Source organism: Culex pipiens, chromosome 3, assembly GCF_016801865.2.
Source record: "Culex pipiens pallens isolate TS chromosome 3, TS_CPP_V2, whole genome shotgun sequence".
NCBI classification, from domain to species: domain Eukaryota; kingdom Metazoa; phylum Arthropoda; class Insecta; order Diptera; family Culicidae; genus Culex; species Culex pipiens.
The window spans coordinates 87715929-87731800 of record NC_068939.1 but is presented as its reverse complement, the minus strand read 5'-3'; the positions used below and the strand labels follow the sequence as shown (position 1 = coordinate 87731800).

The window sequence follows — 15872 nt, the reverse complement described above, 5'->3', positions numbered from 1 at the left end:
ATGAATAGGAATGTCCTGGGTCATCCAAGGACTCCTTGGAGTTAAGATCTGTGGGTCTACCACCGTAACAAGCAAGAAGTCGACGGATTTTGACCCCGGAATATACCCGCATAGCTTCAGAGAGTATGGTAGACTACTTTGCTGATGTGTTGGGATGTACTGGGTCATCCAAGGACTCCCTGGAGTTAAGATCTGGTGGTCTATCATATCTCCAGGGAGTCCTTGGATGACCCAGAACATCTCAACACATCAACAAATTAGTCTATCATACTCACTGAAGCTATGCGAGTGAGTCCCGGGGTCAAAAACCGTCGACCTCTGGCTTGTTACGGCGGAAGACCCTCAGATCTTAACATCAGGGAGTCCTTGGACGACCTAGTACATCCTAGAACATCAGCAATGTAGTCTACCATACGCTCTGAAGCTATGCGGGTATGTCCCGGGGTCAAAATCCGTCGACCTATTGCTTGTTACGGTGGTAGACCCTCAGCTCTTCACTCCAGAGAGTCCTTGGATGACCCAAGTCAGCCCAACACATCAGCAAAGTAGTCTACCATACTCACTGAAGCTATGCGGGTATATTCCGGGGTCAAAATCCGTCGACCTCTTACTTGTTACGGTGGTAGACCCACAGATCTTAACTCCAGGGAGTCCTTGGATGACCCAGGACATTCCTATTCATCAGCAAAGTAGTCTAACATGCTCACTGAAGCTATGCGGGTATGTCCCGGAGTCAAAATAAGTCGATTTCTTGCTTGTTACGGTGGTAGACCCACAGATCTTAACTCCAGGGAGTCCTTGGATGACCCAAGTCAGCCCAACAGATCAGCAAAGTAGTCTACCATGCTCACTGAAGCTATGCGGGTATATTCCGGAGTCAAAATCCGTCGACCTCTTGCTTGTTACGGTGGTAGACCATCAGATCTTAACTCCAGGGAGTCCATGAATGACCTAGGACATTCCTAATCATCAGCAAAGTAGGCTACCATGCTCACTGAAGCTATGCGGATATGTTCCGGGGTCAAAATCCGTCGACCTCTTGCTTGTTGCAGCGGTAGACCCACAGATCTTAACTCCAGGGAGTCCTTGGATGTCCCAGATCATCCCAATAAGTTGTTACAACAATGCACTGTAGCCTACCGCACTCACTGAAGCACTCTGGGTAGGATCCGTTGTCAAAATTTTGAAGTTTCAACTTGTTTCTTCGGTTAGCCTGCTGCACCAAATTTCCGGAAGTTTCGGATGGACTAGAACATCCCAGGTGTTCCAAAACCATGCTAAAATGTTTTAATAACATAACTAAACCAAATAAAATTTATACATGATGAAAATTCTCCGATAAATAACAAAATCCCAAAGATTCTTAATTTAAGTCATATTCTCAATTTAAGTCATGGACATTCTCATTTTAAGTCATGACTTAAAAAAAGTTGCGTAAATCGAGAATCGTTTAAAAAAAGGTGACTTAAAAAAAGAATATGGTGTACTTGTTTCAAACAAAAGACGGACTGGGTTTTTTTAGGTTTTTTTTTTTTTCAAAATATGCCAAAGAATTAGAAGAATAAAAATTTATAAAAAGTGTTCAAAAAAAGAAAAAAAAACACGAGATTACAAGATTTTCTCAAACAAAATTACAAATAATCACGAAGGATAATAGGTTTTGTATTTTAATAAAAGTTATTAAATATTTAGTTGAGATTTTTCAAAAATTCTAACAAAAAAATACTTTTTAGAGAACAGCTTCTCGTGGGCAGAGCTGAAACTAATGGCTGTCAGTTTAACAAACACACACAAACAAAAAGGTTCTTCTTTTAATCTTGTCTGGAACTGTTTGCTTGTTTCCTTCCATCCACCATCCACGACCAACCAACCCTCAGAAAGGACACGAGTGCCGGAGCATCCAGCGGACGTCCTCCTCCCGGTTGCGGCTCGGACCGTGCGTCTCGCGGAAGTTGTACCGCCCGAAGAGCTGCGGCCACTGCCAGGACGCCGACATGTGCTGTGTGCCTTCAATTACCACAACTATCAAGGTAAGTGCGACAAATGGGACATTTCACAGGGGTTGGGGTTTTTTTTGTTTTGCTTTTCTTTGTACAGATTCTCGGTTGAGTGCTCTTTATTTAATTGGTTTTTAAATGTTTACTTTAAGAAAGTATTGAAAGTAACAGACAACAAAAAAATAGAAAATCATTCAGCAAATAATGTTTTCAGGTTGAGCTGCTGTGCCCCCTAAATTCGGGCGACCCCCTCGAGTTCATCGAGCACGGGTACGACCTCTGGGACAGTGCCTCGATCGATCCCCTGGACCAGGAGATGCTGCAGTCGCGCCAGATCCAGATCGAGAACCAATTCATCGACGTCCAGTGGGTGCTCAAGTGCGAGTGTGGACCAAAGGTAAGGAGCTTAGGACCCGTATAATGGTAGTGGGTGGTTTTATGCAATTTTCCTCCTCACGGATAGTGGCTTATGGCAATCAAAGTATGAGAGAGCGAGCGTGTTCTTGGAAAGCTATTACGAGATGGGTTGGAGGGGAGGAAGGCATGCGGTTAAGGAAATCCATTTTAAAATACCACTCCTTGTTTGATTGCGAAAAGCACACATGTTAGCACTCGTTAAGACACGCTCCTTCTCTGAAGGGCCATTTCTTCCTTTTGTGTTATTCGTGTTGATTCTGGGGGTGGCTAAAATCAACGAAATCAAGTATAACTTGTTGATTTATTTTAAAATGATAAGAAATTACTACTGCTGATCCAAGCTTTTCAGAACAATTACGAGTAGCGTTAAAAAAATCTATATTTATTTGTTACTTGGCATAATGCGAAAGTGAATTCTAATGGTAAAATTCTACTCAGATATTGCACTTCTGGTTTTACACCAGAATGGACAAACTTGCTTTTCTTCTGTTTGAAAACCATCAACAATTGATTTGGTTTTGACAAATCAAAGACAGTGTGGTAGTCCTTTAGTGACTCATGCTGATTTTGATTCTGATCATCTTCCAGTAACTTTTTCACTTTCTCATGAAGCAGTTACCAAACTCAATAGTTCTGTGTTTAATTACCACAAAGCTTATTGGGAAAGGTATTAGCATCATATTGAGTCTATTCCTAAAATCCTAGTCAAATTTAATTCTCCCATTATTGATGACGATCTCCAGCTTTTGATTCGTCTGAAAAATGTTCGCCGAAGACAGTATCAACCTTCTCGTGATCCTGCACTGGAGCGGGTTCAAAAATATTTGCAAAAGGTTATTGACCACAGATTCACTCTCCTGCGAAATGAAAAGTTCACAAGAGATGTCAAACAAATTAAACCTTATTCCAAAACTTTTTGGAAACTTTCAAAGGTTCTTAAGAAACCTCAAAAACCAATCTCTTCTTTGAAAGATGGTGATAATATTCTATTAACTAATGGGGGAAAAGCTCAAAAACTTGCTCAGCAGTTTGAGAGTGCTCGTAATTTCAACATGAATGTTTTGAGTCCTATTGAAAATCAAATTTCAATATTATTTCAGAATATTGTTGAACAAGAATTTTCATCAGATGAAGTTTTAAATACGGATCTGAATGAAATAAAATCTATTATCGAAAAAATTAAAAACATGAAAGCCCCTGGTGAGGATGGTATTTTTAACACTTTAATTAAAAAATTACCAGAAGCAACTTTAAGAAGCTTGGTCAAAATTTTCAACAAATGTTTTGATTTGGCATATTTTCCCAGTAGTTGGAAAAATGCCAAAGTAATTCCGATTTTGAAAACGGACAAAAATCATGCCGAAGCTTCAAGCTATCGGCCCATTAGTTTGCTTTCATCTATTAGCAAATTATTCGAAAGAATAATTCTCAATAGAATGATGAAGCACATGAATGAAAATTCAATTTTCGCTGATGAGCAGTTTGGATTTCGCCTTGGGCATTCAACTACTCATTAGTTGTTGAGAGTTTCGAATTTGATTCGAAGCAACAAATCTGAGGGCTGTTCTACTGGCGCTGCTCTTCTAGACATACAAAAAGCATTTGATAGTGTTTGGCATAAAGGTTTGATTGAGAAATTGAAAAGGTTTAATTTTCCGGTTTATATCGTGAAAATTATTTGACGGATCGTACTCTGCAGGTATGTTATCAGAATAGCAAATCTGATCAACTACCTGTACGTGCTGGCGTCCCTCAAGGAAGCATTTTGGGTCCAATTTTATACAATATTTTTACTTCTGACTTGCCTGATTTGCCCCCAGGATGTCAGAAATCACTTTTTGCTGATGATACAAGCATCTCCGCCAAAGGTAAACGGCTTCGTGTCATCACAAGAAGATTACAAAAAAACTTGGATATTATCAATTCTAATTTGAAAGATTGGAAAATTTCTCCAAATGCTGCAAAAACTCAGCTTATTATTTTCCCTCACAAATCAATGGCTGATTTTCTTAAACCAAAAAGTCATCCCATTATAAAGATGAATGAGGTAAATTTATTATAAACAAATTTTCAGACCTGCCATGCTTTATGCTGTGCCGATCTGGACAAGCTGTTGCTTAACCAGGAAGAAAAAACTTCAGAGGATTCAGAACAAAATTCTGAAAATGATTCTGAAACTTCCTTCCTGGTTCAGCACCAGTGAACTTCATCAATAAGCCGAAGTTGACACTTTGGATGTTATGTCCAATAAGATAATTGATGCAATTCGACTAAAATCATTGCAGTCTTCAGCTGCATTGATCCCATTTTAAATCATCAATTAGCGAAAGCTGAAATTTTTATCAATAAATTGAATTTATGTTATTTAAAATTGAAGTGAATAAAATATTTTGAAATTTTTTAAATCAAGACACACATTTTTAATGGGCGTAATATTCAATGTTTGACCCAAGTTACAGATATTCGAATATTTACGTACCATTTTTATATGGACAGCTGCCAAAATTGCATGGAGACTTGTATGGGTGAACCAATGACACAAAATAGCTTCTTTGGTCATAGGAAAGGCCCCCACAAAGTTTGAGTCAAATACAAAAATAAAAAAAATAAAAATGGTCGAAATCGGCCGATTTCGTAGAGAGTTGCTCAAATATAAATATAATAGCAATTTCAGCATGAGCATGAGCATGAGCATGAGAGACCACCCATGGTTGTCCTTCTCCGTTGCTGAACAGAACCGTAATATCCTTTCAGCACTACTGATCATAGGCTTCGACTATCAAGTGGTATTTCCCTTATCAACAGCATGTATGAATGCGCTGAAAAGATAAAACACCATGATTTCCAAAACAAGATCAGTTGCGAATAGGCAACAGTCATTGGCCACCAACGGCGCCCGCCATGTCAGTTTGTAGATCTCGATTTTAAGGGACGGGAATGTTAGTTAGCGCAGGTTGCTACTAGGGCAGCTGATTTACTCTGTGCTTACACCCCACGAGCGCCAGGAACCTGAAAATTGGTTAGTAGGATAGGGTGTTTGGTCAGGATTCATCATAGAAGATGATGATGCGACCCAAAATCATAGTGTTTGTTGAAAGGTATTATATTTTATTCTCAAGGCAAACAATCGGTTGCTGCGGATGAGACATTTCCCGTTTAACTGTTGTTAAATTTTAAATGAAATGGTTTAATCTTAGACAGCCAGCTGTGGAAAGATAAAACCAAATAATATTTATTTATAAAATGAGGTGTTAAACGCAATGCTGCAATGATAGCGTAGTCTGATTTTTAATTATATAATCATTTAGTTCATGAATTTGTTACGGAATAGACGCGACGAACTCAATCATCAAGTGCCTTCCGATCTTCTTTCTGTTAGCTAGATAAGGTATTGATTTTCGTTGCCTCTCGAGCTACGATGCTATGGAGAGGGCTTAACACACAAACAACCGACGTCGAGCCCTCCGATCTACAGAGCTATGGGAAGGTCTTTTCAACACAAAAAAAGACTTGCGCACCACACGACGTTCTTGATGAATCAAAATAATTTTGTTACGCGATAAACCTAACGAACTCGGATCGTTTTTATCGAAAACTATATCACAATTCACGATAAAAATGCGAAACAAAAGGCACACACAAAAAAAAAATTACTTTTCACTCCGATTTTTTTTTACGACCACGCGCTCCCTTTGCCAATTATGCACTGATGACGCTGCATTTTCGGAGGGTAATCTTCTCCTCGAAGCGCACACTTCACGACAAAAATGCGAAACAAAAGGCACACACAAAAAAATCACTTTTCACTCCGAATATTTTTTACGACCACGCGCTCCCTTTGCCAATTATGCACTGATGACGCTGCATTTTCGGAGGGTAATCTTCTCCCCGAAGCGCACACTTCACGACAAAAATGCGAAACAAAAGGCACACCATAATAGCAATTTCGTCGTAAAACTATTTACTTTTCCTGTCATTCTTGAACGATGAAAGAGCCTACTTTTTTGTACCAAAAATAACAGAATCGAATAGCAACACTTTTCAAAATAAATGTTGAAAAGTTCTACTTTTCAGCACTCAAATGGGTGCTGAAAAGATGAACTTTTCAGCACTTGTTCCGAAAAGTAACACTTTTCAACATTTTTTTGATTTAAACGATTTATTGACAAAATACACGAAAATTTGACATAAAATTTCACTCAGTGTGTGTTTTTTTGGAATTGCAAAAAATGTTGTATGGAACTCGTTGCAAAACTTGATTTTTTCAGCACTCTTCGTATTTATCCAACTCGGTGAACCTCGTTGGATAAATGTACGACTCGTGCTGAAAAATTCTTTTTTTTTTTGCAACTTGTTGCATAAACTATTATTGTATACAAAGTTGAAATAAATTTTAAATTATTATACATTAGAGTGACAAAAAAATTAAAATTATGGAAAATCAGAAAAGATATCCCCTGGATCGATTCTTCAGGCAATAATTAGTAACTGTGTCAATTTTAAGCCAAATCGGTAAAGGTTAAGGGGTCGCTTTTATCGTTTTATGGGGAAAATCGCTAAAATGTATGGGGATAACATCGCTTCAGGATTTTGGCAACAGTTGGCGCAGGTCTCGCCCAAAACTGTCCAAGTGTGAGCTTCTTGTAGGAAATGTAATTTCCAACGGTGCAAGAAGGTGGTGTCCTTCACTTTTGGGGCAATGACTGTCAATGATGGTTCTAAATTCCAGAAATAGTAAAGTGAAATGAAAAAAATAATCACTACTTGTAAAATGCTCCTACAAACAACACAAAGAAAATCTTTTTTTGATTGAAACAGTCTGAATCAAGATTTGAATGTTTTTTTTTTTCTAAAACAAACATGGCCGCCAAATGGCTGATTGGGGATGATGCCTTCCAGAGCCTCGTTGCCGGTGTGCTCTCGTGTACTAAGCTTTCTGGGATTCCTAGACCTTTCCATACCATCGTTGCTTGGAAGGCACGCCGACGTTATTTTTTTTTGTTTGAATTTATTTATAGAAGGGATAGGATTATTTTCTCTTTTTTTAATCTAGAGATTTTGCTTTGATGTTTGTGAAACGTGAGACCTCCCTATAGCATAACGACATTCTTACCAACGAGTATGGTTCCGTTTGTGGGAAAATGTGTCATGCTCTACTGGACCGCAAGGATTCCTCCTTATCCAACATGACTTGTTATTGGCTTTGCTGAAGAGGGTTTGTGGACTTTGAAGGGCTCCCGACTCGTTGGTCAGTAAAACAACACAGCTTTGACGACAAGCTACCGGCTCCAATTTCATCCTCTTATCACACACAGATTAGTTTCCGGTGCAGTAGTTGAAGGTATTAAAAATAGCATCTTCATTGCTTACGGGACGACCGACCTTCTAACGAAGATGTCTGCTGTTAAGAGTCGACACATTCCCTCCAGTTCATTAGACAAATTCCGAGTAATTCCACGCAAGGCATACCGGAGGCCCCCGGATTAGAAACCGTAAACATTCCGTGTGCAGGAAAAGGTCGTAGTCGTAAATTGCATAAAGAATGAACCTGGCTGCCACCCGAATAAAAACCTCATTTCCGTCGCAAACACCCCAGCTCACGAGCACGACTTGAAACATGGTATTCCAAGGACCGGAACTCCACTCCATGAGTGTAGTACAATCAGCTGGAATTGTTCGGAAAATCGTGGTGGAAATGGGAAGTATCATGTGTGCGGTATTTTTATGGACCTGAATCAGGAACGAAAGCCGCCCAGCTCAATGTACGTTGTTACACGGGTAATAGAAATTTTTGCGGAAAGGATTTGATTCCGTTGGGTTACACGCGGGGACGTCGTGAAGGGTGAACGGGAATGGAGGAGAGTGACTTCCTGTGCCACTCGGCGCAAACCTGTGGCGTGGCATATTATTGCCAGCTCTTGTTGGGTGTAACTGTTACATTCCTGGTGCCAGGTTAGAGTTCGTTTTTTGGCCAGGGATGCAGTAAGAACCCTTTTCTTGATTGGTAATAGTTTGGTAATTGTTATACAAAAAAATACCAAAAACAAGCAGAATGCTTTATATAAAGATTCTTCGATTACGTCTTGTTATAAATCTTGTTGTAATATTTCTTTTAAATCACAAGACAGTTTTCAATAGTAAAGATTATCTTACAACATTAATTTGTGGGTAAATTAACACAAATTAAAACACAACAATTTGATCCTGAACTTCGATTTCTTCATCTGATCACCCATCCATCCATCCTTCCACGATTGACAGTTTAATTTATCCCCAATGGTTCCCCAGCTTCTTCCTACCATTCATGGTTTTACACATAATGAAGAGATTTGCGCAGCATTCACCTTAATTACGTTGAAAATCTCAGCCCGGCAGCCGTCTCCGACGAATCCTTTGCCCTTAATTTATCTCGGTCGTCTGACACTTTTGTGAATTAACCCCTGCTTCGGGTGATGGAGCTCTCCTTTATCTGCTTCACCTACCCTTCCCCACCAGCCCCTGAAGGTATGTCACCCCCATTAATGGTGTAAACTGAGAGGAGAAAAGTTGTCGGGAATTTTCACTTACCTCACAGATACACACTAAGCCTCGACTGTGGTTTAGCCGAGTGACTTTTCCTCGTCTTTTATTCGTTCTACTCCGGCTGACTTTATCGCAAAACGGGAAAAGGCGACGCCGGCGAACGTCAAATGGCATTCCACTTAATTATTTACATAACATTGTCTCCGTTCCGGAGGCGTCTCGTAAAAAAGTTTATGCTTTTTGTTCTAGCCATTTTTTTCTGAGAGCACTTTGTTTCTATTTTTAGGAATGAGACTCAAGTTCAACCAGGCATTTTCGTTTAGGAAAATGATAGCTAGAATAAAATTTCAAAATGTGCCATTAATTTTCAAAATTAACTTTTTTTTGTAAATCAAAATGCAGAACATCGTCGCAATGTTGAAGTAGCATACCGATGACGATAAAATGTGTTTGGGTTTCTCAAGCCACCATCAACAAAAGCTATCGAACAGTTTAAATATGCTTGTTGGACATCCATTTATAGTCTATCATCAAATTTGCGCCGTTTTCAAGATCTAGCCACTTTAAGGTTGATTTAGCATAAGCATAAGCATAAGCATAGGTGCCCACCCGCAGTTGCTACTCCGTTATTGACCAGGACCTCCAGAAGTTACATCCACGAGCCGTGGAAGATAAGTGGGTGCTATCTTTCCTCGCTTCGCAACTTCTCAAAGGCCCCTATCATGCTGATCAATACCGGCGCCGGCCACGACCAGTGGTAGAGTCACGGGGAAGTGGATGGGAATGTTAGTCCGATACTTGAGTGATAGAGACCGCCCAATCGACTGCTTCTCCGACAAAGTATCACATGAGTTTTGAGGGGGTTAGTAGATGGGTATGAGGTCAGGATTCACGAGTGGCAGTGATGTGACCATGAGCATTTTGTTTATCGGTTGAAATTTTAAATCTTAGGCAGCCGGCTGCGGAAAGATAAATAATTGATTATTTAAAAAGTTTGTTTTAATCGAACGCGTGCCAACCGAGCGGTAGTGCTATGGGCTGGACTTATCAGTATATTTTTACTGTTGGTACAATTAAGATAACGTGAGCAAATGTCAAAAATAGTAGATGAGTTAATACTAAAGCTGCCAGTTGGAATAAATTATTACGATCAACGAATATAAACGAAAAGAAAACAGGACACCACGTAACCGATTGTAATGAAATTAAAACAATAACTTAAACGAACTTAACCGGCGGCGTGCCTTCCTATCAACGATGATAAAAGAAGGACTTATAAATTTAAAATATAAAAAGACTCCAAAAAATACGTTGCATAGTAACCGCGAAGTCCCGCTACTCACAATCGAATCCGAAAGATAGCTATCTAGAATTTTAAATATAGTATCAATTCGACCGCGATCCTCCAGAAATTCTTCGTCGGCGTGCCTTCCGATCAACGGTGATGTAAGAAGGGCTTTATTCATTAAAATGATTTTATATCATTAGCCTTAAAACATATTCGTCGGCGTGCCTTCCGATCATCGATGATATAGAAAGGACTTAATCCAGCAATACGACTTGCTTGTCTCGAAAAAAAAAAGAATTCGGATCGTTTCTATCGAAAACTATGTAAAGAGGACAAAAATAAACTCATTGGCCAACGAACGCGCGAACTAAAAATAAAGAAAAAAAGAAGAAGAAGAAGACCAATCACCCCATGCACACAAACAACGACACAAAAGAGATGAAAACAACACGAATCAGAAGAAATCCAATCACCCCATGTACACAAATAGCGACACAAAAGAGATGGAAAATAACACGAAAAAACAGGACTGCGCGTCCACACAGGCACCGCACTACTCTCTAGCCACTTTAAGGTTGATTTCATCCAAAACATAATAAGTTTTCTAAATTTTCATAAAAAGTATAGATTTTTTTCTAAATCTCACCCACTCTTTTTCAGCAACTAATGATCTTATTTGAAAACCGACGCAATAAAAAAATGTTACATTAGATTTCTATTTTGAATCGTTACTCGTCGACAAAATTTCCCAATAGCTTAAAAGTTGTAAAATGAATAAAATATAAAAGATGTTTTGAAAAAAACATAATTTCCATATGAAAGTAATTTTTTTTATTAAAGTTCATCGATTTGGCTTAAAATTGGAAAAATAATAAGAGTCATATTTTTTTTTGTTTGACCTACGCCGTGTTATGCTGGTAAAAAAAGGGTAACTTTCGTAGATTTTCACAAAAACCACATTTAAAAACTGTAAAAATACATACAAATGTATTTTCATGTAGATTGAAATGAATAAAATCAAATAAGGTTCTCTAATTATTATTATTATATGGAAATTTGTTTTACCTAGGGCTTAAAATTTTCCCGGGTTTTGAATTTTCCGGGATACGGGAAAAATATTATTTGAATCCCGAGAATTCCAGGGATCACAGAACTTATTTTGAAGCAGTCATAAAATCTTTGTCTTCAATAAATTTTAAGCTTTAATCAGAGAATTACCTCAATATTTTTATTTGATGATAAACTACACTTTAATCTGAATTAGTACAGCAGTCTTTAGATAGTTCAAAACACATCAAAACATGTTATTTGATCATTGATGTGCTATAAAATTTCAATGAACCACAATTTTAATATACATATTTCTTCTATTTTTTATATATCGAACATGACTACATAAACTTGAAAAATGTCATTAAAACTTAAAAAAACCTGAAACGAAAACAAATAAAATAAAACCACACAATGTAAAACTTTGAATAAGTTCAGAATTTAATGTTTTATATTTAAAAAATATTTTGAAAATTATCTTTGAATCACTACCGCCAACTGTGGTTAATAGGGACTGCAGTCTGAATAGGTACAGGAGATTTGAAGGCAATAAATTTGGAAATCGTTGTACTAATTGTATTGTTCTGTTCCTGTTGTAATCGAAATCAATCAAAACAATCAGGACATTATTTAAAAAAATAGCTTAAACAGTTATCTTAATTCGTTACTTTTGTTCTGATTTGCTCCAGATGCCGGTTTATGATGAACAATTCAATTATTTTTTTTAATGTTGTTTGATTTCAAGTTAGAGGTCAATAAAATACTATTTTTTTAATATTAAAATTTAATCGAAAATATTTAAGGCGCAAAGCAGTTTGCGAGTCTGTAAACTAAAATTTTAACAATTTTCCCTAATAAGCCAAATTAATGCTGATATATGCTGAGTACATATTTGATCGCTTTAAAATTCTTATCGATTACAATTAAAAAAAAATAAACAGGGCCGAATGATTTTTAAAATCATCTGAATCTCATTTTTTATATTTCGTTTACTTTCATACAAAACCAAAACGTGTTTTTCAGACTAATTACTACGTAAACTGTTTAACTACTATCGCAAAATTGGAGCGTTGGAGTCTCTGGCTTAATTGAAAATCAGGTTGGTGAGGGTGTTTCAGAAAATCAAACTTTCAGAAATATATATGGTAGATACAATCCATCCTTTTTAAAACTTATCAATTCAGATTTAAGGAAGTTATATTCAGAGCAGTTTCAGTGTTTGAAAGAATAAACGAAAGAATAAATAAATAAATTTTTATTTTGCATTTGAAAAGGTACTTAAGTTAAGACTAAAAATATCTTACGAGGTTGAAGTTAAGTTTCATTGATAAAAATGTATGTAATTAGATTTAGCTCGGTTTGTTCTAGAGGTCGTATCGAGGTGCTCCGATTTGGATGAAACTGTCAGCGTTTGTTTGGCCAATCGCAGTTTTTCTTATAGATTTACGATTTTTCTGTAACAAACTTTTTACAACGTTAACTTTTGCCCTGTAGGCCAGCAAGACGGCACTTTTTGGGCAAATTTTTTATATATTCGGATTACTCGGGAAATCATGTTTTTTGATCTCAAACTTCAAAGCCCGTTTTACCCCACTTCCCTTTGTCATATATGGCTCATATTTGGCATGAGTTCATCTCATATATGGACAAACAAACGCTGGTGATTTTAGGTTGTTTGAGGTAATTTTCAATGCTGGATGATTTAAATTCTTACATTGAGATTTATATTTCACTAAAAATCATTTTGTTTTTTTTTATCTGAAAAAGAGAAGAAAAATTATAATTCTGATCATGATTGAGTACAAACCAACATTGAAAAATTACCCATAAGTAAAAACAGCTGTCACCGAGCCAACCTCCTTAAAGCATTTTTCCCGGAAATCAGTGCTACTCCGGAAAGCTGTCTCGTCGTTACACACCGATTGTTCCCGCCGTCAGGTGCGAATTTATGACATTCCCCCGGTAATGGCAGTCGCCGCCACGTTCCAACATTTTTCAGCTTTATTACCGCGTTGGTGGCAGATTAAGTTACGCACGTCGGAAGAGGGACGTCCCTTGGAGTGTTTCGTGCGATTTCTCTCGTGGGTTTGTCGGCTTGGCGGTGGAGGAGTCGTTGGCGTAAGTGATGAATTGGAAAAGTTTGTCACCTGAGGAGCGATCAGGCTATATTTGGGACTGTCTGTGGACAAATTTGAGACTCGCAAAGTTGGAGAGCGAAATAAATACGAGATATTACAGAAATGTAGGTCAAACTTGGAAGTGAATTAAGTTGATACAAATGTGACTCGATTGGATTGAAACATTTCATTGATTCCTTCGCAATTTGAGACCAGGAGCTCAAATCAAATATTCAATTGAAAATGGAAAAGGGCTTCATTCATTATTCAAAATTCTAATAAATCTTTTTAGAGATAATGTCGTTTCCCGTTGTGGTTCTCCCAAATTCCAAACAGGATTAGTTGCATCAACCTGACCACGAATAAAAAATGCAAAATCTTTCTGATGTGGTTCGTCATGCAGAGTCGGAAAGTTGCAACCGTCCCTTTTTCACTTTACCGGAAACAAGATTAACTCTCCGGGCCTACCGTAACATTTTAGACTCTCTCTCTCTCCCTACATCGGTGCAAATCCCCAAACAACCACTGCATTGCATAAAACCACCATTTCTAAAAATAAAATCAAGCATAACTCTATTCTAACCCTCGACATTTGTTATAACCTTTTTTTCCCCTCCACACGCTATCTTCCTTCAAACAGAGCAAAAACTGCCACCCCAGAAAGAAGGCCGACCCCCAGGACGGCCAATCCGAGTCCGGTGCTGTTCCGTCGCACGGTTTGCCGTTATCGGTGGTCCCGGAACCGGCGGCAGTACCACGGCGGACACAAACGGAAAAGGTTGATGATGGCGCTCCAGGGATGCTGTACGACCAGCACGTGCACCACCACCAGTACCAGCATCATCACCATCATCAGCATCGTCGACGTCCGGGAAAGAAGAGTCACCACTACAAGCACCACCATCATCAACCGTTGCGGGTTGACCTGGACGGGGACGGGGGTGAACTGCTGAAGCGGGTCCATCGAACATAATAAATTGACCCTGTTTTATTCCCCGCGTTAGGATTGTGTTTGGGTCGTTTCATCGAACGATGAGTTAACCAAATAACTTTTTTTTTCTGTATTTCCTCATAAAACTGTTTTGAAGAGTGATGATAACAAATTTCGGTAAAACGGCCGAGTATGGGTCGTTTCACCGATTTGTTTCGAACAGCTGGTCCGAAAAGAATAGTTACAGAACTCGGTTGATTTTGTGTTGTTCAGACTGGGTTATTTGATCGAAAAGGTCATTTCACTGAAAATTCAGTATTTCCAGTAAAAATTAAATGACTTTCAATGTTTGAGTGATCAATTCAACCAAATAACCCATTCGATGAAATGACTCACTCTCGTAGAACAGTCACCCTGTAGTTGGTATGGTTTGAGCGAGTGCGTTACCTGTGTTATCCGGTGTGGTGTCCTCGTTTTGGACCGGCTAGTTGTACAGCGAACATCGAGAATGTCCAACCTTCGACGACCGGTCGTTTCCGGGGGTTTGCGGTAACCCGGAGAATGCAGGTATCTGAAATTTGATTTGAATCCGATTTTTGGGAAAAACTTTACGTTTGAGAGGATGAACGAACGAATAAAAGAGAGCAAAAAAACGTAGCGTAACTCAACAAAAACACATCACTAAAGTGACTTATATACAAATACAGACACATACACATATATTTGACGCAGCGAGGGACGTAGTATCGTGTCCGTGTGCTGCCGGATACGGATTACTGAAAGCGACGGAACCCTCCGAGACTGCAGCACACGGGCACAGAGAGTTAGTCTGGCAGGGCAGGGCCAAAACCGGAGACGGTCGTCAAAGGAACCATTGATGCTGGGACGTTCTCTGTGAAATCGTGCAATTGATATGTTTTATTTATTTTTTTCAAGAATCTCCCAAAATGCTTGATAGTTTGCTTTCAAACACTTTCAAGCAACTACCAAAAGCAAATAAATTTTCTGAATTCAAAATAGCCGGAAATTAAGTTTTTGAATCAACATTGACCCAACACTGTCATTTTTTCATTCAGAACATTTTTTTTTTTTTTCATTTTAAAGTTTTGTGTTTTTTGTAACTTTGCAGGGTTATTTTTTTAGAGTGTAACAATGTTCTACATTGTTGTTGAGCAGACAATTACAAAAAATATAAACATAAGGGGTTTGCTTAAAAACATCAAAAAAGTTACTTTTTGCGTTTCTCTTTGTTTCGTCGTCCGTGTCTGTCGCGGGTGACCATAAACCAAATTGTTACACTCTAAAAAATAATCCTGCAAAGTTAGAAAAACACGAAATTCTAAAATGAAAAAAAATGTTCTAAAGAAAAAATAACATTTCTGGGTCAATGTAGATTCGAAAAGTACATTGAATTTCCCTTGAAATGATATGTTCAAATTTATTTGCAATCGACTAACGGAAAATGTCAGAATTTTTAAAACTTTTTTAAGTGTTTTTTTTTAATAAGAAATACGATTTTTCGGAATTCTGAGCACGCCATCAATTCGGTC

The 15872-nt window shown here is 38.2% G+C and overlaps 1 protein-coding gene across 1 annotated transcript in view; it reads left to right on the top strand.

Moving 5' to 3' along the window:
* LOC120414636 (uncharacterized) overlaps positions 1-15647 on the top strand; it is a 144791-nt gene extending 129144 nt beyond the window's left edge. The window contains exons 7-9 of the mRNA XM_039575868.2: positions 1878-2030; positions 2212-2394; positions 14032-15647. Of these exons, the coding sequence (XP_039431802.1) occupies positions 1878-2030; positions 2212-2394; positions 14032-14364 (669 nt within the window). The 3' untranslated portion in view covers positions 14365-15647. The remainder of the gene's footprint in view (positions 1-1877; positions 2031-2211; positions 2395-14031) is intronic.
* The last annotated feature ends 225 nt before the right edge of the window (positions 15648-15872 follow it).